The following is a 25701-nucleotide window of genomic DNA, read 5'->3' on the forward strand; positions in this document are numbered from 1 at the left end:
TTGGTCCGGCGTCGCCATAGCCCTCTCTGCCCAGGAGCAGGATACTGCCCTGGTTGAATGGGCCTTGAGTCCTTCTGGGATAGTTCTGTTGCAGGAAGAGTAGGCCTGCTGGATGGTGGATTTTATCCAGCGGCTAATGGATCTTCTAGAAGCCGCTCTTCCTCTGCCCGGCCCCTGGAATTGGACAAAAAGACAATCAGCCTTCCTGAAGGATGAGGTCTGCTCTAAGTAGCATAAAATGGCCCTCCTTACATCCAGGGTATGGTAGTCTCTTTCCCTCTCGTTTTGGGGATTTTGACAGAAGGAAGGGAGAATAATTTCTTGCTGTATATGGAATTTTGAGGCTACCTTTGGGAGAAAGAAGGGGTCTGTTTTTAGTATGACCCTATTGTCCTGGATTAATAGGTAAGGTGTCTTACAAGATAGGGCCTGGAGCTCGCTCACGCGCCTTGCCGTTGTGATAGCTACCAAGAACACAGTTTTAAACGTGAGGAACCTAATTGGAATCTGCTCGATAGGCTCAAAGGGATCTTTGCACAGGTTTTGGAGGACTAAGTTTAGGTCCCATGGGGGGACCATACTACGGCTAACTGGCCTCATTCTCTCTGCCGCTTTCATAAACCTGCGGATTAGTCTATGATCCGCTAGGGGCTGATCTAGAATGGCCGAGAGTGCTGATACCTGCACTTTCAGGGTTCCCGGGCTCAGGTTTTTGTCTAGACCCTCCTGGAGGAAATCCAAAATCTCTGCGACTGAAGTGTCGAGATTGGAGACTTCCAGCCCCCTCCAGGAGGAGAATCTTTTCCAGATTTTATTATAGATAGCTGAGGTCATGGGTTTTCGGGACTGGCGTAACGTCGCGATGACCCTAGAGGACAGACCTTGTCTTAGTAGCGTCTGTTCCTCAATATCCAGACCGCGAGTTCAGTCTCTCTAAGTTGGGGCACAGAACTGGGCCCTGCGTTAGAAGATCCTTCCTGGATGGAAGGCGGATTGGCTCCGTGATGGCGAGTTTTAGGAGTACCGGAAACCATGCCCTTTTTTCCCAGTGTGGAGCGATTAGGATCAGCGTGATGTTGCTCTGCTAGACCTTCTGAAGAACTCTCGGGATCAGGGGTATGGGGGGAAAGGCGTATGCCAGACTGAAATCCCAACTCTGGGAAAAAGCCTCTAGCCCCTCGGCCCTGTCCCTCGGATCTAGGGAAAAGTAGGCGGGGCATTTTTTTTTTTAGGTCAGGTTTCTGTAATAAGACGGAACTCCTCTAGATTCAGTGACCATACTCCGGGGTCCAGGCGTCTTCGACTGAGGAAGTCGGCTGTCTGGTTCTGGAACCCTTTGAGGTGGACCGCTGTCAGGGATTGTACCGTGGTCTTGGCCCATCTGAAGATCCGGGTTGTTAGTTTCAGCAGATGAACGTTTCTGGTGCCCCCCTGGTGGCGAATAAGTGAAACGGCGGTCACATTATCAGAGAAGACTTTTATGTGTCTCTTCTTTAGGATATCCTGGGATCTGTGAAGCGCTTCCCAGATGGCCCTAAGTTCTCTGAAATTCGATGTCTGGGCACGCAGCGTCGGTCCCCACTCGCCCTGGAGTAGGCGCTGCCCCACTTGCGCTCCCCAGCCAGACTGGCTCGCATCGGTTACTACAGAGATGAAGGGTTCTGCTACCCATGGGGACTCAGCTTCTAGAGTGTCGGTTGACCGCCACCAGCGGAGGGACCTTAAGACAGATGATGACATGGGCATCCTCCTATCCAGAGAGATGGGTGTCCCATCCCAGTTACCCAGGATGGCTCTCTGTAGTGTTCTGGAGTGCGCCTGGGCCCAAGGGATAATGCCAATGCAGGAGGTCATGAGGCCCAGGAGCCTCATTGCGTCCCTAATTGCCATTTGCTTCTTCTGGCCGCCCTCCTGTGCTGCCAGTCTAAGACTTTCCTGTCTGAGTGGAGGCAAAGACAAGGTCTGTGATACTGAGTCTATCTGCACCCCCAGGAAGGTTTTCCGTGTCTCGGGGAGAAGACTAGACTTGCGGAAGTTGACTATCCACCCCAATCTCTGAAACAGAGAGATGACTCTGCTAGTATGGTCTCTGAGGATCTTGGATGAGGAGGCAATCACCAGGAAGTCGTCCAGGTACGGGATGATATTTATACCTGCTACCATCTCTGCCACTATTTTAGAGAATATTCGAGGTGCTGTAGAGATGCCAAAGGGTAGGCACTGAAACTGAAAATGGCGTACCCGGCTCCCTATTCTGATGGAAAACCTCAGGTATTTATGATGTTCTGGCAGAACTGGGACGTGGTAGTACGCGTCTTTTAGGTCGACGGTACTCATAAAGTCCCCTCTTTCGATCAGGGTTACCGCTGACCGGACTGTTTCCATTTTAAACCTTTTGTAGGTAATAAATTTATTCAGGCCCTTCAGATGAAGAATCATCCGAAAACTGCCGTTTGGCTTTTTTTAATCAAAAATAGAGGCGAGTAGAATCCCTGGCCCTGCTCTACTGTGGGGACCCGAACTACCGCCCCCCATTTGCAGCAGCTTCGAGATTTCATCTTTAAAGATGTCCTGCATGGCAGGGGATTGTGTGGGGGTGATTCTGAAGAAATTGGGGGGCCGGGTGAAGAATTCTATCCTGTACCCCTGGGCTATGAGCTGTAGGACCCACGGGTTATCTGTAATCTCTTGCCATTCTTGGGAAAAGTTCAATAGTCTGCCCTCCACCTGGTACTCTTCTATAGGGGTAGGGGTTGTTTTTATCTTACCCCTGCCTCCTTTGGGGTAGGACCAGCGCCCCGTATTTCCTTTGCCCCGGTATGGCTTGAAAGATGGCTGGCGTTTGTAGGGAAATCCCGTTCTGGCTTGATCCGGGAAACTGTGGGTTTTGTCTGTAGCTCTTTTTAGGATCTCCTCCAAATCCGCGCCAAAAATATGCTGGCCATGAAAGGGGATGGAACACAATCTTCCTTTGGAGGCCGTATCTGCCTTCCACGTTTTTAGCCAGACTACCCGCCTGGTCATGTTGGACAATGAGGCGCTTCTGGCCACCAGCCTTATGGACTCGGCGGATGCGTCTGCCAGGAAGCCTGTTGCTGATTTTAGTAAAGGCATGCATTCCAGTAACGCCTCTCTGCGGGCCTTCTGCTTAATCTGGTCGTCTAGTTCCCCTAACCAGAGGAACATCGACCTCGCCACGGAAGTCGCTGCGATGTTGGACTCCAGCGTATAGGCCGTTGTTTGCCAGGCCCGTTTTCATAAACGCATCAACCCTGTTGTCCATCGGGTCTTTAAGATGAGAGGAGTCCTCAAATGGCAGGGCTGTCTTTTTGGCCATTCTGGCCACTTGTGCGTCCACTTTGGGGACCTCTTCGTAGACGCCCACATCTTCCTAAGCGAAGCGGAGTCTTTTTTTGTACTCGCGGGACAAGTAAAGATGTCTGTCCGCACAAGCCCATTCATGCTTGATTACTTTTTTCAGAGTATCATTGACTGGAAACACGATGCGATTCCTTGGCCTGAGCCCGCCGAACATGTCGTCCTGTACGGACCTTGGCTCGACCACATCCTCTAGCTTCATTGTATCCCTGACGGCTCTGATCAGGTCATCCAGGTCCCCGAATGAGAAATAATACTTCTTATTCTCATCCTTGGTGTCAGAGTGATGGTCCAAGAGTTCGCCGTCTGACAGGTCGCCCAGGGATTGCTCAGAGTCTGAACTCGACAGCCGTATGTGGCTCGCTCTTTTAGTGGCCCTTCTTTCCCGCTGGGCTGGGGGGAGACTGGAGATCAATGCCCGGACCTCCTCCCTGACTAGGGATCTAATATCATCCCTAAATGCGGCCTGTTCGTCCGTAAGGATCTTGGAAGTACAGTCCTGGCATAGCGTTTTTTTATACGCCTCATCTAATTTTTTGAGGCACAGGGCGCATTTCTTGTATTTTTTCCTAAGGTCCTGCTTAGAGCAGGTGGATTCCCTGTCCTGCAAAAGACACATGCATGCACATAAGGGAAACCCCCACACAATGCTAAATCCCTGGGCATAACATTCCTGCAGCAAGTCACACTTACGGTTTGCAGGGCTTCCATCTCTGATTCATTTGCAGTCATACTTGCCAGCAGTGTAGACAGGATCAGGCAGACAGATAAATCCTTCTCTGAAGGTATGCTGTCAGTGGAAGCTTGCCGGGGGGTCTCCATTTTTAAATCTCCCACTGTCCGGGTCAGCTGACGGCGTCTGACGTCACCACGTCACGCCGCGTCATAGGCTCCGCCCCCCGACGTTGCGCGCGGCCGCGCCGGCATGCCTGGAGGAGAGAGGCATCTGAGCCTATGGCCTGCCGCTCTCCCCGGCTGGAAAATGCTGCACAGAAGCCCGTGTATGAAGCAGGAGTGGACTCAGGGACCTCTGGTCCGCCGCTCCGGTGCGCTGCGGTGGTGATCCCCGGGCGGTCAGACCTGTGGCCCGCCGTGCTCCCGGACCGCGCTGACTCTCCGGAGGGGAGGTGAGCGGTGAAACAGCCCTGTGGACCGTCAGCCCCGCTGTCAGCAAGATTCCTTTTGGGAAGAAGGTGAGAGGGGAAGCGGCCCCGTGGACCGTCAATCCCGGTGTTATCCTGTAGCTCCCTGGAGGGAGCACCTCTTGCATGTCCCTGTAGGGACAGGAAGCACCGGTGAATGGGAGGCAGGGGGAGCCTTTTGAAGTCTCTTGCTTCCTGTCCCTACAAGATCAAGGTGCAACCTCCATGTCTGCCGTCAGGATGACGCCGGGAAAAAGTTAAAACTTAAACCAATTTTTGTGGAGGGCTGCCTCCAGGCTCTATTACAAATTAACCAATAATGAGCTGTATCTTCAAAAAATGTTTGTGGGTTTCACCTGCCCTTGCGGTTGAGCAATTTTTCAGGGGTACACTTGTACTCTTGGTAGACCAGTTTTTCAGGCCATTGCCAATACTGTTAGCAAGCTAATTTTTCCAGACTTCGCCTATACTCTTGGTAAACAAATTTTTACAGGTGTTCGCCTATAACTCCTGGTACACCAATGTTACTGGGTTTGCCTATACTATTGCTACAAAAATGTTACTGGGGTCTGCCTATACTTTTGCAACAGAAATGTTACTGGGGTCCGTCTATACCTTTTCTACTGAATGGTTTGAGGGGTTCACCTATACTCTTGCTACAGAAATGTTACACAGGTTCGCCTATACTTTTGCTACAGAAATGTTACTGGGGTCTGCCTATACCTTTTCTACTGAATGGTTTGAGGGGTTCGCCTATACTTTTGCTACAGAAATGTTACTGGGGTCCACCTAAACCTTTTCTACTGAATGGTTTGAGGGGTTCGCCTATACTCTTGCTACAGAAATGTTACACGGGTTCGCCTATACTTTTGCTACAGAAATGTTACTGGGGTCTGCCTATACCTTTTCTACTGAATGGTTTGAGGGGTTCGCCTATACTTTTGCTACAGAAATGTTACTGGGGTCCACCTAAACCTTTTCTACTGAATGGTTTGAGGGGTTCGCCTATACTCTTGCTACAGAAATGTCACAGGGGTTAGCCTATACTCTTGCTACAGAAATGTTACAGGGTCTGCCTATTCATTTGCTACAAAAATGTTACTGGGGTCTGCCTATACCTTTTTTTACTGAATGGTTTGAGGGGTTCGCCTGTACTCTTGCTACAGAAATGTTACAGGGGTTCGCCTATACTCTTGCTACAGAAATGTTACTGGGGTCCGCCTATACCTTTTCCACTGAATGGTTGGAGGGGTTCGGCTATACTCTTGCTACATAAATGTTACAGGGGTTTGCCTATACTCTTGCGACAGAAATGTTACAGGGGTTCGCCTATACATTTGCTACAGGAATGTTACTGGGGTCTGCCTATACTTTCGCTACAGAAATGTTACTGGGGTTTGCCTATACTCTTGGTACAGAAATGTTACAGGGGTCTGCCTATGCTGTGGGTGCACAAAGACTTCCCATCGCAGTGTTTTACCTATCTGGCACAAATACACTGACTGACTTGGGCAGAAATGTGGGCCGAGGCCGAGGTCCTAGGCGGGGTGAAACTCTGCCATGTTTGGCCACTCTGATTTCTCCCTGTGTAATACCATCTTTGTGCACCGACAGCATAGGCGAGCCCAAGGAACTCAAAGACTTCCCATTGCAGTGTTGAGCTATCTGATACCTACACAGAACGAATTATGGGGACACATGGATTTCCCATTGCTATGTAACTCGCGGCACCTTGGGTCACACAAGGTGGAGGCTGGGACCGAGCCTGACCCAGGGCTTGCTCACGTACTTCCCACACAGAGTATTGCGGGTCCTACCTCGGTCATGGTTTCTCAGCCTTATTATACCATCTCCTCCTCCTGCTTGGGGTCTGGGGATCAGCGCTGGGCAACATGTGCTTTCTCTTGTGTTACCACAGTTATCTGAGACACTGGTTTGGGCCAAACAAAAGGAGCGTTACTGCATTAATGAGACGTTCACAGCTGCCTTAGCATCTGAGTCCGCTTTATGCCCACGATTACTGAGGGTGTGAGCCGAGATTGAGGTCCTTGGCAGGGTGAAAGTGCCTTGTTTGGGCGCTCTGATTTCTTTATGTGTAATACTTTCCTTGCGTTCCAGGGGCTCACCTTTGCTGTGGGTGCACAAAGACTTCCCATTGCAGTGTTTTACCTGTCTGGTACAAATACACTGACTGATTAGGTCCAAAGGTAACCATGACAAATTCCTGGAACTATGGGGCCGTTGGCGTAGATTGCGCCTTGAGCTGTAGTCCTATCATTGTCTTGTCCGGGAGAGACGGACGAAGCGGTTACGCCCAGTCTGTGCTTGGAGGTGGGACGAGGCGGAGACCGAGCACCCCAGACTGGCATTACTCACGCACTGATCAGAAGCGCTAACTTATAGGATTTTGCTTACTGTATGAATCCATTAGCTATCCCCCTCCCCCCCCTCTCTTCCTCCCCCCAACCTGTACGTCTTGTCTGTGAGTCACCCCAACCATGTTTAACAAGTTCACTGTTAAACTTATTAGCAGGACTACTCGGCTTCGACCTGACATGTTGAACTAGTAGTCCCTTTTCATCTGACCGAGTTGTTTTGTATTGCTTTCATGTATTACATGTCTGTCATATATTGGAAATTATCAATAAAAACGGATGCAAAAAATAAAAAAAAATAAAAAACAAAAAAAAAATTTGTGGGCCGAGGCCCTTAGCAGGGTGAAACTCTGACATGTTTGGGAACTCTGATTTCTCCCTGTGTAATACCATCTTTGTGCACCGACAGCATAGGCGAACCCGAGGAACTTAAAGACTTCCCATTGCGGTGTTGAGCTATCTGACACCTACACAGAATGAATTGTGTGGGGACACATGGATTTCCCATTGCTATGTAACTCGCGGCACCTTGGGTCACACAAGGTGGAGGCTGGGACTGAGCCTGACCCTGGGCTCGCTCACGTGCTTCCCACACAGAGTATTGCTGCATTGTGGAGATGTGTAGAAGTGCTGGCACCTGAGTCCCTTTTATGCCCACATTTGCAGCTCCTGACAATTTCGTGATGGAGGTGGCAAGGGATTGGAATGATGATCGTACGTCAATTTATCATCAATTCTCAACAGCATTGTGGGCTATCGCCCACACTTTCAAAGAGGATTGCTGCCTAGCCCTGCCAACCCTCTGCAGTGTGTGCTTCCGGCTTCTCATCCATTACGCACCTATAAATAGACATGAGCGTGGTGTGGCTATAAAGCGAGCGTGTGGCATGAGGGCAGCTGAACGCTGCGCAGGGAAAATTTTGCGTGCGCTGTGGACGCAGGGTCGTGCGGGGGGGTTGGACAGCAATGCCAGCATGTAACCCAGAAAAAGAGGCAGCGGTGTCACCCGCAGGCAGTGATTGTACTTGGTTGCAGGTAGTGTGGTGCTTAGCTAAGATGTGCCAGCGCGTGTGCCTTGCTAATGAGGGTTTGTTGAAGTAAATTGTTAGGGGGGTGACGCCAGACTTGCCCCCATTTTGGCTTAATAGTGGGACCTGGGATTCTCAGATGCAGCCATGCATGCTGTCCCTGCCCTTCCCTATCAGTTTCTGTGGTGTTTCCATGACAATCTGATGTTTTCTGGTATTTGACAAGTCATCACCTATGCAGAGCATCAGTCCCATACAAAAATGCTCGACTCGCTCATTTACTTCAATAGGGTTCGTTACTTGAAACGAGCTCTCGAGCATTACGAAAAGTTCGACTCGAGCAACGAGCATGCAAGCATTTTGGTGCTCGCTCAGCTCTACTCATAAGCTTTTGACCTATCACTGGTGGATGTACAGGGTACTTAGGAAGCTGTTCTACAGAATAAAACTGCAATTGATGGTATTCAATCATAGGTGTAAGAGATTTTAGGGTATGTGTTCTTTCAACCTTACTGATAATTTGGAGTATATTCATGGGAATATTTAGAAGGTTAGTACAGTCACTCAGGCAAAATGAGGGCCAGGGATAGTTTGATTGGCTTTCTCGTTCCTGGTTCAATGCATTTTTGTTAACTTCTTGGTATACTTTGTGTTGTTGTAGTAGGTTGTATACTCCTATGCTGTTTCATACCTGATCTAGTAGGTTATATAATAATTGGTTCACAGGTCCATTAAAACACAGATTCATAATTTATGCTATTTCCAACAAATTCTTATCCGCTCTTACTGACAACTTTATCTTCCAAAAGGTAGAAGAGAAAACAAGGGGATCTGCTATTTTGGACCTAACTCTTACCAACAGAGAGGAAATAAATGAGGAAGTAAGAATGGCTAGGACCTTAGGAGGCAGTGATCATGCTATCCTTGAATTCTGGATAAAAAGAGGAGGAAGACCTGAGAAAACTCAGACCTCAAGGTGGGATTTCAAAAAGGCAGATTTTAATGATGTCAGAAAGAGGATAGGAAGAATCCAATGTCTTAATGTTCTTAAAGACAGAAATGCCCAAGAAGGTTGGGAAATATTGCAACATGAGATTCTCAAAGCACAATCGTTAACAATCCCTAAAAGAAAGAAGAATGGGAAGCATTTAAAGAGACGAGGATGGATAAACATAGAACTTGCACACGTTAAAAAGGAAGAAAAGTATGTTTATCAAATGGAAAGAGGGGAGAATATCTAAAGAAGAATATAATGCAGTCTGCAGAAACTGTAGGGTAAGTGTCAAAAAAGCTAAAGCTAATAATGAATTGAGGCTTGTAACAGAGGCCAAAAGCAAAAGAAAAGTCAAAGATGCTATTGGATGCTTACAAGATGAAAATGATGAATTGGTTAAGAATGATGTTGAGAAGGCCGAACTTTTAAATTCCTATTTTGTATCTGTTTTTTTTCTGAAAGTAGATGTAACATCAACTGATCTTCCCTGTGCTACTAGGGGAATAAAAGAATGCAGGCTATCTATAAGCAGAGAAATGGTCAGGGAAGACTTAGCTAACTTAAATGAATTCAAGTCTCAAGGTCCAGATGAATTACATCCTAGTATACTAAAGGAAGCAGTTGACGTAATTGCTGAACCACTTGCCATAATCTGTGAAAATTCCTGGGGAACAAGAGAAGTCCCAGAAGATTGGAAAAGGGCAAATGTTGTCCCTATCTTCAAAAAAGGGAAGACGGTGGATCCAGGGAACTACAGGCCTATAAGCCTGACTTCTATACCGGGAAAGATCTTTCAACAAATTATTAAACAGCATGTATGCCAGTAATTTGATAAAAATGTAGTAATTAACCAGAGCCAGCATGGCTTTCTAACAAACAAGTCATGCCAGACAAATCAAATTTTCTTTTATGACAGAATCACCGACTGGGTTGATCAGGGAAATGCGGTGGATATAGTATATCTTGACTTTAGTAAAGCATTTGACAAAGTATGTCATACCATACTTATTGAAAAAATGACCAAATATGGGATTGACAAGGCAACTGTTAGATGGATTAACAACTAGCTGGGTGATCATATTCAAAGAGTGGTCATAAATGGCTGCACATCCAAGTGGATGATGTGGATGGGGAAATGATCTGGAGGAGGAAATTGATGGGAAACTGATCAAATTTGCCAACGACATAAAGCTAGGAGGGATAGCTAACACTAAGGAAAAGAGAGAGTGTATTCAAAAAGGTCTAAAAAAGCTTGAACAGTGAGCGGCGACTAAAAGAATGGTATTCAACAAGAAGAAATGCATAGTCCTACATCTAGGCAAGAAAAATGAAAAAAAAAACACATAAGAATGGGGGGAATTAGGCTAATGTGAAAATGACTTGGGTATACTAATAGATCATAGACTGTACATTAGTCAACAATGTGATGCAGCAGCCAAAAAGGCAAACACAATTCTCGGATGTATTAAGAGAAGCAAAGAGTCTAGATCACTTGAGGTAATTATCCCCCTCTAGTATTCCTTAGTCAGACCTCATCTTGAATTCTGTGTCCAGTTCTGGGCACCCGACTTTAAAAAAAGGCCGTCAAACTGGAGCAAGTTCAGAGAAGAGTTACCAAGATAGTGAGCGGTCTGCAAATCATGAGGAACGGTTAAAGTATCTGGGAATGTTTAGCTTGCAAAAAAGAAGGCTGAGAGGAGACTTAATAGCTGTCTAAAAATATCTGAAGGGCTGTCACAGTGCAGAGGGATCCGCCCTATTCTCATGTGAAATTAGAAAAAACTTTCTGACAGTGAGGGTGTTCAATGAGTGGAACAGGTTACCGCGGGAGCTGGCGAGTTCTCCTTCAATGGAGTCTTCAAACAAAGCCTGGACAAATATCTGTCTGGGATGATTTAGTGAATCCTGCACTGAGCAGGACGTGGACCAGATGAACCTGGAGATCCCTTTAAACTCTACCATTCTATGATTCTATGATTTAAAGGAAAAATATGGTTATGCTATTTAGGGGAAATCTAACACAAATATGACTAAATGGTTGTTTCATGCTTCGTCATGCCATATCTATCCCAGTATGCAGCAGATATGAACCTCCTGCCCTCAGACCCAGGGTTAGAAAAGAGGTCTTAGCGACAGGCTGGGGCCACCCTAAGTGGGTGTAACCAGAGGACAGTGGATGGTTCTTCGGAACATCTATCTTCCTAGTTAGGTAAGGCAACGTTCTCTAGTGGTTAGCGCAAGTTTTTTGGATGAGAATCCAGATCATGTTGTAAGTGTGGGGGCTATGCAGCATGATGAAGCTGTCACAAAAGGGGAGAATGTTAGGGCAGAAAATATTTTATCCTGTATTCATTTTGTATCTATCTTCTGCCTGTCGTATCATTGTCATTTTCCTTTAACAACAATTTTGCAGAGATACAATAACAATTCAAAAAAGGACTTGGAACATTCCGTATAAAGGGATAGAGAAAGTAGACTCATGGGGCTGGGTTGGAGCAGCCTGTTCTCATATTCCTAAATATATTGGTATACATTTCTGTACATAGTGTTTTGAGAAGCCTATCATGCATGGTGCCACTCCGACTGAGAGAAGTCTGCCTGATGCCTAAGATATTAACCCTTTCCAATCCACTGTCTGAGTCTGAAGACATTCTGATTGAAGGCTGTACAGCTTCGATGTTGGAAGACGTCCAGCAGAGTATTCTTACTGTATATTACTGGCCACTCTGTTGTCGGCGTCCTCTCCAGCATGTCCCATATCTCAGTACTGGCTCTAGCCAGCAGATGGCGCCATTGTATAATGGCAGAAAGAGAAAGCCCCCTAGGAAACCCTGAATCCAAAATTGGATTGCAAAGGGTTAATATTCTTGTTTAGTTTTACGAACCAATGATAATAAATTAATTATAATAAATTATAATTATTACAAGTTAGGTGCGTTCTAATCTCATTGAAATTGTTTTTTTGTATATATACTGCTGCTGGTTAATGCAGTAAAACAGATGACTTTCAATCACATCCAATGCATGTGTGATCTGCAAGTTACTTTAAAGGGGTTGTCCCGCGCCGAAACGTTTTTTTTTTTTTTTTCAACCCCCCCCCCCGGGGGGTTCGGCGCGAGACAACCCCGATGCAGGGGTTAAAAAAGAACACCGCACAGCGCTTACCTGAATCCCCGCGCTCCGGTGACTTCTTACTTACCTGCTGAAGATGGCCGCCGGGATCTTCTCCCTCGGTGGACCGCAGGGCTTCTGTGCGGTCCATTGCCGATTCCAGCCTCCTGATTGGCTGGAATCGGCACGTGACGGGGCGGAGCTACACGGAGCCCCATTGAGAAAAGAAGAAGACCCGGACTGCGCAAGCGCGTCTAATTTGGCGATTAGACGCTGAAAATTAGACGGCTCCATGGAAACGAGGACGCTAGCAACGGAGCAGGTAAGTGAAAAACTTCTGATAACTTCTGTATGGCTCATAATTAATGCACAATGTACATTACAAAGTGCATTAATATGGCCATACAGAAGTGTATAGACCCACTTGCTTTCGCGGGACAACCCCTTTAAGCTTGAAAATAAACAACTAATTTGGAACCTAAAAGCATACCATATAGGATGAGGAAATCATATCAGTATTGCCAGTGGATAACCTGACCTAACGGTTCATACTGACCAAGCCCCACTAATTTGTATACCTGTTTTTAAGTACTTGGGAATAAATATATCAAGAAATACTAGTGATTATAATAAATTAAATTTAGATCCCCTATTGCTCACAGTAAAGCAAAAACTAGATGTGTGGTGTAAACTGCCTTTATCGGTAATAAAAGTAAAGAGAGTAAATTTAATCAAGATGCTTTGGATGCCGCAGCTGCTTTATCTGCTGTATAATTCACCACAATGGAATGTAAAACATTACTTTTATAAAGTTAATGGCCTATTTCCCTGCCTACAGCAGGGAAGATACTGCAGTTATATGATCATATACAAGGACATTTAACCCCTTAAGAAGCAGGCTGTTTTTTATCTTAAGGACCAGACACTTTTTGGGGATTTTACCCATGTGGTGGTTTTACTGCCTTATTTTATTTTTTCTTTAGCTACCAAATTTATTTTTTCTGCGTTTTTTTTCCTGTGACAAAAAAGTTTTTTTTCTTATATATATCTTTTTTACTGACATTGTTTTCCGTTTTTATTGGGGGTAAAAAGCTAGAAAAAGTAACGTTTATAGCTTTTTTTTCAAATTTGTATATTTAGGCCAAAAAAAAGTATGGGAATAGGTTCCTCATTTTGTTATGGATGATTTGATATATAATATGTATGGTTTTGGATTAAAAGGCGCAGACGGCGACGGCTTTGGGTTATTTTCTTTTTTATGTATATATTTTTATTTTATTCTGTATTTTTTTTTAACTTATTTACGTAATTATTTCTTTTACTATTTATGGCCCTCATGACGTTGTATAAGACCTCTGGGGGACAGTCACATGTTTTTTTTTATTTGACACTTTTCCACTGTAGCTGGGACATCCATAGGAGCCCCAGTTACATGGAGAACATCCCCTTTAGTGTCATTAGTCACTGGCAAAGCTGATCTGGGTCTGCTAGGAACCCGCAGATCTGTTGTAACAAGAGAATCCTGGCGGTCACGTGACCGCTGGTTCGCGTAGTGGAAGAAACACTTCCACTTTCACTTTTTAGCACATAGCGCTCATTGAGCTCTATGTAACCGGGAAATGAGAAGGCAGAAGTGGTTAAAAACCACTTTTCCCTTCTCCTCTGGATTCTCAGTTGTGACCAAACCCGACCTGCTCCTGCTTTACTGCAGAAACAGGGGCTTTAATCCCGCACCGTATTTTTACTATCCGTTGGGATTAAAGCCCAGGGCCAAGTGCCGTAAATTTACAAGCGCTTGGTCCTTAAGGGTTAAACTTATGAAATCAAACCCTGATTAATGGGAGGCAGACATTGGTCCTATAGAGGACTCACATTGGGATGAACTCTTGCAGATGACCCTTAAAATGTCCCTAAGCGAATAACATACACTGCCACAAATATATCTGAAACAGAGTATATTGTACTCAACCTTTTTATGTGTTCTCTGTAAAACCCAAATAGTGGGACTAATACATATTATGTGGTATTGTCCAAAATTGAACCGATACTAGAGTGAGGTCGACTCTCTGATTAAGACTGCATATAAAGAAAATCTGGAACTTACTTCATTAGTATGTATCCTAGGAAATATAAGTGGTATACAAGTGGAGGAACAATTAATAGCGGTAACAAGACTTTTATATTGCGAGGAAACTGATAGCGCAGCATTGGTTAGATGAGTCTCCCTACATTGGGACTATTAAAATGTGGTTAAAATGGTTGGATGATTTGGGCCTGGCACTACTAAACTTACCCAATATGTGAATTGAGTGTGAAGGGGAATAATATGGAAGGTATACCTCAATCTCAGGAGAGAACAAATTAGGGATTCATGTAGTAACTCTGAAGTATGTATCTAATTACATCTGGTTGACCTACTGTTACCTCTGGCCCTATATGTCCACTCTGTACTGTGATGTAAACCTGATATGCATGTACAGGGGATAGAGAAAGTACTGTACACTCTTGTATGCAGATCAAAACCCTCCAGATCATTTTTGCTTGTTTTTCTAAAGTAATTTTGAAGGAGAAATACAGAGCAAGACTGCAAAGACTTTTTCTCATCTATATAATTCACATAACCTGCAAGGATGTGAAGCTCCATGAACTATTTTCTACAGATGTCTATTCAAGATGCTGGATAACTACAAAATGGATACATGAGAGAGACTTGAGGGAGGGGGGTTGTATTGTTTTACATGTTTTTGTTAAACTAGAAAAAAAGATACAAATCTTAAAAACAACATTTAATTTAAAAAAATGCAAGAGGATTGGCGGCACGCTGCAAGTACGCATGTCTGAGCCCGTCCTAACGCAATGAGGGTGAAGTCTCAGCCACCAGCACTATAGTTCAATGCAAACACTAACAGAACACAAACCAACAAAACTTCATAGACAACATAACTATATATTGTAAATTCAAAAATATTACCATACAAACAGACCGTTATTATACATACCATCTCTTTCTCGTTCCCTTTCGGGTCTTGATCTGGGTCCAGTATCTGACCAATCTCCTCGTAACCTGAGGCGCTTAAGTGGAGGTTGTCGTACCTTAATGATGAAAAACGTATTAAAGCATTAACATGCATCATCATATTATTTGTATAATTGTATTCAGATACTGTAATATAGAAAGCAGAATGTAAACTGCCTTCAGGAAAGTTCCAGCTAGCAGTGAGAGTAGACTGCGGCTGGAGAGCAGGCTGCGGGAACATCTGGCTATTTACCTGGTACAGGTGCCACCATGCCTTTGGTCTACTTCAGCACGGTTTCTGATTGCAGGCGTGTTGTCCTCATGTGTCCGTTTCTGTTCTGGGGTAGGGGAGTTTCTGTCATGTTCGGTTTTTTTTCACACCAACATATACAAGTTACTTAACCCCTTAGTGACATGCCTATTTTATGCCCTAATAAGCAACCAATTTTTGAGTTTTCTTTGTTGCTGCATTCCTATAAGTTTTAAATTTTTCTGTCAACATCAAAGTGCTAATGACCACTTGTCCGTTCATCCGTGTGTGCTTTGTGAGTTATATATGCAGTTACAGGCTCTTAGCTTCGGCCCCTGATCACAGGTCCTTTATCCCCCTTATGCACTGATTGAGGAAATATGGCGGACTACATCCCCCCCAAACCCCTGCGGCCTCAGTTGTTAAGGATACAGCAGTACTCAGTCTGGAAGTTTGTACCCGGTTGTGAGACTGCTGCACACCTGTGTGAAAACTCCAATTAATGATACCTCACAAATTTACACGCACATAGCTCATGTACTGACAGGACCTGTGATGATGTCACCCTCATGAGATCAGTCACATGGTCCCTGAGCTGAATGAGGGATTATGGGCGGACTACATCCTCCACAAACCCCCATGGGCCTCAGTTGCTATGGATACAGCAGAACTCAGTTTGGCAGCTTGTAGCTGGTTGTAAGACAGCTGCACACCTGTGTGGAGACTCCAATAAATGACACCTCACAAATGTCCACATACATAGCTGGCAGTGCATATTGACCAACAACATTGAAGCATAGTTCTTCACCACTATCTTCACATCTCCGGAACGTGATATCATGTCATCTCAAGTACTAATGCCACCAAGATCAGTCCAGCATTCAGTTAATAGTGCACCGTTGTCCATTGTTAAAACAAACAGTCACTGTTCTGCAAACATGTCACCGCAGAGGGTTCAACGCCACCACAAATCTAATGCAGCTTACATGATACAGCAACAAGCCATGATTTCACCTCAGTGACCAGCTGAAGTTTGTAAATGATGCGCAGCAGATATGTGAAAGCTACAAGTGAACATGCCATCTCAGCGAGCTTCTGAAGTTCGTAAATCATGTACAGCTCATATGCAAAAGCAACGAGTGAACATGTCTACTCAGCCTCCAGCTAAAGTTTGTAAATCACATCAAGATTATATGCGAAAACGAGCCAACATATCTCCTCAGCAAGCTGCTGAAGTTCGTAAATCACGTGCAGCTCATAAGCAAAATCTACGAGTGAACATGTCTCCTCAGCCACCAGCTGAATTTCCTAAATCACATGAAGCTTATATGCGAAAAACAACGAGCCAACATGTCTCCGCAGCGAGCTGCTGAAGTTCGTAAATCATGTGCAGCTCATATACGAAAGCTGTGTGTGTGTGATGTGCATGTATCAGAGCTGTGTGGCGCATTGCACCACTGGAAATATTGGTACTATAATTTCCTAATAATTACTAGTAGCCATATGAAGGCTTGTTTTTTGTGACACAAGTCACCGCTGCAGAGGATCAGTATATTTTTAACTTTTGTCACAGACTGAAATCCTAGTTTTATTTCATTTTTAAATAAAACTTAACCTTTAATAAATAATATGCTTAAAAAGACAGATTGTTGTCAGAATCTTAACAAAAGCCCTAGGTGAGCCTCTGGTAGCAATTTCTGGTGGTCTAGAAATAGACACTAGTGCATGTGCAGCACAAATCGCAACCGCATAAGGCGTTCTGGATGGACGATTTCTTGGTTGCGTAGCGTTATAGACTCATTGACATTTTATTATTGAGTATGCAGACACTAGTCATGTCTGATCTTATGTAGTTCATACAAGTAATCCCATTGGTGACGAAAGAACTTTTGGGATTAAGTCTCTTAAAAATAGAGAGTCGCAGATCCTGATTGTACCCTGTGGCTCTATGTGTTGGTTAACACTGCTCCTGATGAATCGCGTGAGCGAGGAAACGCGTTGAGCACTGTATATATAGAGAACAGAACCAGAAAAGGAGATCATCTGTCTCTTTTCATTAATCTAATAATTCTCAAAGGATCATAGACACTTTATTTACTCAATTCCTGTAGCAACCAGTATAAGTGAGCGCATAAACATCACTGGTGCGCTCTTACTCACAGAAACGGATGTGGAACTAACCCAGGGATCCACAAAAGAGTGTATAAACACTTCACAACTGATTGTCCTTAATAAAAAGTTGGTGAAGATGACTCATGCGATATACAGTGAATAATGAAATGCATCATCTGCATACGTAATTAACAGTTCTTTTACTAAAGCCTTCTCTCCTTACTAAGATTTTTTAAGCATATTATTTACTAGCTGATATACCCGGCTTCGCCCGAGTTAATTTGGTCCTGGTGTTTATCTGGTGTTCACACGGAAAGTCTTATGAAGTCGTGGTTACTTTAGAGATACTGAGGAAAAACATATGTTCACCATTTTGCAAAGTTCTCTGCGTTACCCAGGAAACACCATGTGGAGGTAACCATGCGACGTTTCCTTCATATAAAATAACATCAGGAAGTGAGAGAATTACATTCCGTACATAAAATTTGGACACTAATTCTTTTGCGCTTAGAATTGAATAATCCAGTTAGGACCGATTAACTTTTCATATTTATGACACAATCAATGCTTGTGCCAAATTTCATGTTTCTATGACATTGGGAAGTGAGAGATTTGGATTATGTACGTAAAATTTGGACGCTAATTCTTTTGCGCATAGAATTGAATAATGGAGTTGGGACCCATTAGCTTTTCCTATTTATGACATAATCAATGCTCGTGCCAAATTTCCTGCTTCTATGACACCGGAAAGTGAAAAAATTACATTCCGCACGTAAAATTTGGACGCTAAATCTTTTGCGCATAGAATTGAATAATCGAGTTGGGACCCATTAGCTTTTCCTATTTATGACATAATCAATCCTCGTGCCAAATTTCCCATTTCTATGACACCGGAAAGTCAGAAAATTAGAATCCGTACGTAAAATTTCGACGCTAATTCTTTTGCGCATAGAATTGAATAATGGAGTTGGGACCCATTAGCTTTTACTATTTATGACATAATCAATGCTCGTGCCAAATTTCCTGTTTCTATGACACCGGAAAGTGAAAAAATTTCATTCCGCACGTAAAATTTTGACGCCAATTCTTTTGCGCTAGAATTGAATAATGGAATTGGGACCTATTAACTTTTCCTATTTATGACATAATCAATGCTCGTGCCAAATTTCACGTTTCTATGACACCGGAAAGTGAGAAAATTACATTCCGCTCGTAAAATTTGGACACTAATTCTTTTGCGCATAGAATTGAATAATCGAGTTGGGACCCATTAGCTTTTCCTATTTATGACATAATCAATACTCGTGCCAAATTTCATATTTCTATAACACCAGAAAGTGAGAAAATTAGATTCCGTACGTAAAATTTGGATGCTAATTCTTTTGTGCATAGAATTGAATAATCGAGTTGGGACCCATTAGCTTTTCCTATTTATGACATAATCAATGCTCGTGCCAATTTTCCAGTTTCTATGACACCGTAAAGTGAGAAAATTACATTCCACACGTAAAATTTGGACGCTAATTCTTTTGCGCATAGAATTGACTAATGGAGTTGGGACCCATTAGCTTTTCCTATTTATGACATAATCAATGCTCGTGCCAAATTTCCCGTTTCTATGACACCGGAAAGTGAGAAAATTACATTCCGCACGTAAAATTTTGACGCTAATTCTTTGGCGCATAGAATTGAATAATCGAGTTGGGACTCATTAGCTTTTCCTTTTTATGACATAATCAATGCTCCTGCCAAATTTCACGTTTCTATGACATTGGGAAGTGAGAGATTTAGATTATGTACGTTAAATTTCGACGCCAATTCTTTTGCGCTAGAAGTGAATAATCGAGTTGGGACCCAATTTCTTTTCCTATTTTAGAGATAATCTATGCTTGCGCCAAATTTCATGTTTCTACGACATCAGGAAGTTGGAGAACTTTTGGCGAGTCAGTCAGTGAGTCAGTGAGGGCTTTCAGCTTTATATATATAGATAGATGATATACCCGGCTTCGCCCGAGTTAATTTGGTCCTGGTGTTTATCTGGTGTTCACACGGAAAGTCTTATGAAGTCGTGGTTACTTTAGAGATACTGAGGAAAAACATATGTTCACCATTTTGCATAGTTCTCTGCGTTACCCAGGAAACACCATGTGGAGGTAACCATGCAACGTTTCCTTCATATAAAATGACATCAGGAAGTGAGAGAATTACATTCCGTACATAAAATTTGGACACTAATTCTTTTGCGTTTGGAATTGAATAATCCAGTTAGGACCTATTAACTTTTCATATTTATGACACAATCAATGCTTGTGCCAAATTTCATGTTTCTATGACATTGGGAAGTGAGAGATTTGGATTATGTACGTAAAATTTGGACGCTAATTCTTTTGCGCATAGAATTGAATAATGGAGTTGGGACCCATTAGCTTTTCCTATTTATGACATAATCAATGCTCGTGCCAAATTTCCTGTTTCTATGACACCGTAAAGTGAAAAAATTTCATTCCGCACGTAAAATTTCGACGCCAATTCTTTTGCGCTAGAATTGAATAATGGAATTGGGACCTATTAACTTTTCCTATTTATGACATAATCAATGCTCGTGCCAAATTTCCCGTTTCTATGACACCGGAAAGTGAGAAAATTACATTCCGCACGTAAAATTTGGACGCTAATTCTTTTGCGCATAGAATTGAATAATGGAGTTGGGACCCATTAGCGTTTCCTATTTATGACATAATCAATGCTCGTGCCAAATTTCCCGTTTCTATGACACCGGAAAGTGAGAAAATTACATTCCTCACGTAAAATTTTGACGCCAATTCTTTTGCGCTAGAATTGAATAATCGAGTTGGGACTCATTAGCTTTTCCTACTTATGACATAATCAATGCTCGTGCCAAATTTCACGTTTCTATGACATCGGAAAGTGAGAAAATTACATTCCGCACGTAAAATTTCGACGCCAATTCTTTTGCGCTAGAATTGAATAATCGAGTTGGGACCCATTCGCTTTTCCTATTTATGACATAATCAATGCTCGTGCCAAATTTCCCGTTTCTATGACACCGGAATGTGAGAAAATTACATTCCGTACGTAAAATTTGGATGCTAATTCTTTTGCGCATAGAATTGAATAATGGAGTTGGGACCCATTAGCTTTTCCTATTTATGACATAATCAATGCTTGTGCCAAATTTCCCGTTTCTATGACACCGGAAAGTGAGAAAATTACATTCCGCACGTAAAATTTTGACGCTAATTCTTTGGCGCATAGAATTGAATAATCGAGTTGGGACTCATTAGCTTTTCCTTTTTATGACATAATCAATGCTCCTGCCAAATTTCACGTTTCTATGACATTGGGAAGTGAGAGATTTAGATTATGTACGTTAAATTTCGACGCCAATTCTTTTGCGCTAGAAGTGAATAATCGAGTTGGGACCCAATTTCTTTTCCTATTTTGGAGATAATCTATGCTTGCGCCAAATTTCATGTTTCTACGACATCAGGAAGTTGGAGAACTTTTGGCGAGTCAGTCAGTGAGTCAGTGAGTCAGTGAGTCAGTGAGGGCTTTCAGCTTTATATATATAGATTAAAGGTTAAGTTTTATATAAAAAAGAAATAAAACTAGGATTTCAGTCTGTGACAAAAGTTAAAAATATACTGATCCTCTGCAGCGGTGATTTTTTGTTTGAATAAATGGCAGGATTCTTGTCATCAAGTATAGATACAAACCTATGGCTGACTGAGGCCAATACGATTTTTTCGGACAAAGAGTTCCATCCTCAAACACAGTACACAAACATCAAGAGTTGTTTCAAACATTTGACAGGGGTCTATCGCGAGTATACACGTAGCTGGTGGGAGGTACAAGGCCTACAAAAATATTTGGAGCACGGAATTGTTCCGAGAGGCCTACATTCTTCTATGCTCCCACTAGCACGCTGTCGCAATACAGAGTTTCTTCAAAAGTGGGAAAGGGAGGCCACTGAAAGGTCCCTCAGATTGATGAGATTGCTATTGGATGAAGAAAAAGTGACATTGGAAAAAAATACGAAAACACTAAATGAAGCAATAGCAAAAATTAAGGTCTTCTCAACGGACCCGGAATTTGTAAGGAAAGAAAGGTCTACAGGAAAATATTGAAAAATATACGACATATATAAAAGAGCGGAAACATCTATATTTTTCCCGTGACCTTCAAGACTTTAAAGATAATAAAGTCTACAGGGTTCCACCAAATCGCTCTGATACTGACCTTAGTTCCTCGGAAGGAGACTGTACAAAAAGTGACTCAGCAGTAAGACCGAAATCCAATCCCTTCCGAGGTAAAAATATAAACAAAAATAGGGGCAACCCAAGGGGCTACAATAGAAGTAGAAACCAACCGAAACATAGCGGTTTTTTAGAACAGCCCATCGGCCAATATATTTTGAGAGACCGGAGAGATCACCTTCAGTGACTTCCATTACCACACATTTGAAAACTCGCAATACGACACAGGACACAATGAATCTAATATGGGAGAACTCGAGTAAGGAGGATAATAAAATGAGAGTCATCAACCTCTCACCCCGAGTTCTCAGCAAAGGGGAAGTGAACGTCTTAGAGAGGGGCCTGTCTTTTGTCCCGTCGAATCGTTTCAACAGATTCGGCTGCACAAGGGACATGGCCCTCTTTTTGCGTAAACTCAAATGAAGAAAATTCTACGCTGTTCAGGAAAGACAAAAAATAACTGAATTGGGATTAGAAATGAATGATCTGCAGGGACTAAGGATATTGGAAGCATTGGAGAATGAAAATACCAAAACACTAGGAGAAGGCCCTTTCACAGAGTTGAGACTTAACAGTACAAAAAATGCACCCCCCAATCAGTCAACCTTTATAGATATATTCCGGAAGATCATCTCGAATGAAATAAGGGATTTACCGCATCCTAGAGGACGGGGGGGGGGGGGGGGGTAATATGAACACAGAGGAGTTACAAGCACTTCAAAATCTAGAAAATGATCCAGAAATTGTAATAAAAGCCTCCGACAAAGGGGGTAATATCGTAGTGATGTCTCGAGAGGGTTATATCAGAATGTGTGATGCATTACTAGGGGACGGATCAACATACAGATGATTACCGTCAGACCCCACAGATGTGTTCTTGAGGGATCTTAAGTCAATTCTGGATGAGGCGCTACTCCATAAATTGATTGATAAGACCGAGTATAACTTCATGCTTCCATTTCATCCAAGAATAGCAACATTCTATTCGCTCCCAAAAATACATAAGGGGCTTGACCCCCTCAAAGGAAGGCAGGCCGATAGTATCGGGTATCGATAGCCTATCCCAAAACATAGGGACGTATATCGATAAAATACTACGACCATTCGTAGAGGCACTGCCCTCATTCGTGGAAGATACATCGGACGTCTTGCGACGCATTGAAGGACTATATGTAGAACCACAGGTTATGTTGGCAAGTTTAGACATCTAGTCATTATATAGTTCAATTCTGCATGAGGCAGGTCTTAGGGCAGTCGAGCACTTCCTCCGACAAAGAGGGAATGATTTTTCCCGACACAGTCGTTTTGTCCTTGCTCTCCTGAACTTCGCATTAACACACAACTATTTCCTGTTTAATGGCAGGTTCCTCCACCAGCTATGGGGCACCGCGATGGGGAGTCCGTGTGCCCCATCCTATTCCAACTTGCTCCTGGGCTGGTGGGAGGATAAATGCGTATTCGTAGAGCCCAATAACAACTGGACATGTCAGATCCTCCTCTGGGTAAGATTCATTGACGACATCCTAATACTATGGAATGGAACAATGGAGACATTTAAAGGGGTTGTCCCGCGCCGAAACGGGTTTTGTTTTTTTTCAACCCCCCCCCCCCCCCGTTCGGCGCGAGACAACCCCAATGCAGGGACCTAAAGAAAGCTTACCGGAGCGCTTACCTTAATCCCCGCGCTCCGGTGACTTCTATACTTACCGGTGAAGATGGCCGCCGGAATCCTCTTCCTCCGTGGACCGCAGCTCTTCTGTGCGGTCCATTGCCGATTCCAGCCTCCTGATTGGCTGGAATCGGCACGTGACGGGGCGGAGCTACACGGAGCCGGCATTCTGCACGAGCGGCTCCATTGAAGAGAGCAGAAGACCAGGACTGCGCAAGCGCGGCTAATTTGGCCATCGGAGGGCGAAAATTAGTCGGCTCCATGGGAACGAGGACGCTAGCAACGGAGCAGGTAAGTAAAAAACTTTTTATAACTTCTGTATGGCTCATAATTAATGCACAATGTATATTACAAAGTGCATTATTATGGCCATACAGAAGTGTATAGACCCACTTGCTGCCGCGGGACAACCCCTTTAATGAATTTGTCAGAATTCTAAATCATAATGAGATCAATCTGCGTATAACATCGGAAATACAAACAGAAACAATCGCGTTTCTGGATATTAAAATCTCTAAAACAACAGAGGGAACGTTGAAAACCACCCTGCACAGAAAGGAAACAGCGACAAATAGCCTCCTGTCTTGGCAGAGTGCACATCCTTTTTCCTTGAAACTAGGAATACCGAAGGGGCAGTTTCTTCGAATTAGAAGAAACTGCTCCTCGGATGAGGACTTCAAACAGGAAGCCCATAAACTCAAAAAAAGATTCCAAGACCGAGGCTACCCCTCTGAGATCACTGATGAAGCCTATCAGGCAGTAGCCCCAATTAAAAGAGAAGAACTACTACTACCACGGCCAAAAAGAGCAGATGACACCATCCGGATCATCGGAACCTTCGATGAAGGGGTTCCAATGATGCGTAAATTACTAAACAAGCACTGGCACATCTTGAGAGATGACCTAGATTTAAAGGGGTTGTCCCGCGGCAGCAAGTGGGTCTATACACTTCTGTATGGCCATAATAATGCACTTTGTAATGTACATTGTGCATTAATTATGAGCCATACAGAAGTTATAAAAAGTTTTTCACTTACCTGCTCCGCTGCTGGCGTCCTCGTCTCCATGGTTGCCGTCTAATTTTCGCCATCTAAAATGGTCGAATGGCCAAATTAGACGCGTTTGCACAGTCCGGGTCTTCTTATCTTCTCAATGGGGCTCCGTGTAGCTCCGTGTAGCTCCGCCCCGTCACGTGCCGATTCCAGCCAATCAGGAGGCTGGAATCGGCAATGGACCGCACAGAAGAGCTGCGGTCCACGGAGGGAGAGGATACCAGCGGCCATCTTCAACCGGTAAGTATAGAAGTCACCGGAGCGCGGGGATTCAGGTAAGCGCTGTGCTGTTCTTTTTTTCAGTCCCTGCATCGGGGTTGTCTCGCGCCGAACGGGGGAGGGGGTTGAAAAAAAAAAAACCAGTTTCGGCGCGGGACAACCCCTTTAAGAGAAATCCTTCCAGAAACACTGAGCCTCACGTTTCGGAGGGGGAAGAACATAAAGGATAGACTTATTAAAAGTCACCTACCATCGAGCTCTGGACCTAGGACGTGACTAGGGGCCAACATCCCAAACGGAACATTCCCTTGTGGGAACTGTTCAATTTGTGAAATGATCCAGAAAGGGGGGGACTTCCAAAGTGTGTCCACTGGTAAAAAATTCAAAATTAAAGAATTCTTTAATTGTAGATCGAGCCATCTAATCTACCTTGCCACCTACACTTGCCCACTCAATTATGTGGGCAAGACAACACAACAACTGCGACGGCGTATTCAGGGACATGTGGGCAACGTTAGGCGAAAAGAGAAAACCCCTCTGGCTAACCACATGCACGAACAGCATGGTGGTGACATTGGTCATCTAAAATTTCAGGCCATCGAATCTATTAAATCACAGGGCCGCAGAGGGGATCTCGAAAAGCACCTGTTACAAAAAGAAGCAGAATGGACGTACAGGATAGATAGTGTAGCACCTAGAGGTCTGAACGAGGTACTGTCCTTCTGCTCTTTTATTCACAAACAGTGAATGACATGTAATTTCAATTGATGCAGATTATAAGTATGAAATTATTGTGGTATACGGTTTTGAGGATGCACTCCAATATAATTGTCCAACCGACACTGTGTTCAAAACTGACCCCCTAAACACTCGAGCCAATAAACATTTTTCTCAGCCACGCTGGGCACATATTGTTAAATCAGAAGGAATTGATCTTGTAGGTAACACATAAACGCCACCAACAATATAGCAGAGTATGGGATGATTACATTATATACATACCTTAATAAATAGGAGAGCCCTGCAAATATATCCTGGTGAGGGCAAATTATAACTGCTATCGTATGCTAGGGCTAAT

General features: G+C 43.8%; 1 protein-coding gene across 5 annotated transcripts in view; it reads right to left on the minus strand.

Moving 5' to 3' along the window:
• The window catches only part of DCAF6 (DDB1 and CUL4 associated factor 6), a 992542-nt gene that overhangs the window by 676877 nt on the left and 289964 nt on the right, over positions 1–25701 (minus strand). For all 5 annotated transcript variants that reach the window (XM_066600328.1, XM_066600324.1, XM_066600329.1 and 2 more), the window contains one exon: positions 15028–15121. In XM_066600328.1, the coding sequence (XP_066456425.1) occupies positions 15028–15121 (94 nt within the window). The remainder of the gene's footprint in view (positions 1–15027; positions 15122–25701) is intronic.

Source organism: Eleutherodactylus coqui, chromosome 4, assembly GCF_035609145.1.
Source record: "Eleutherodactylus coqui strain aEleCoq1 chromosome 4, aEleCoq1.hap1, whole genome shotgun sequence".
Lineage (NCBI taxonomy): Eukaryota > Metazoa > Chordata > Amphibia > Anura > Eleutherodactylidae > Eleutherodactylus > Eleutherodactylus coqui.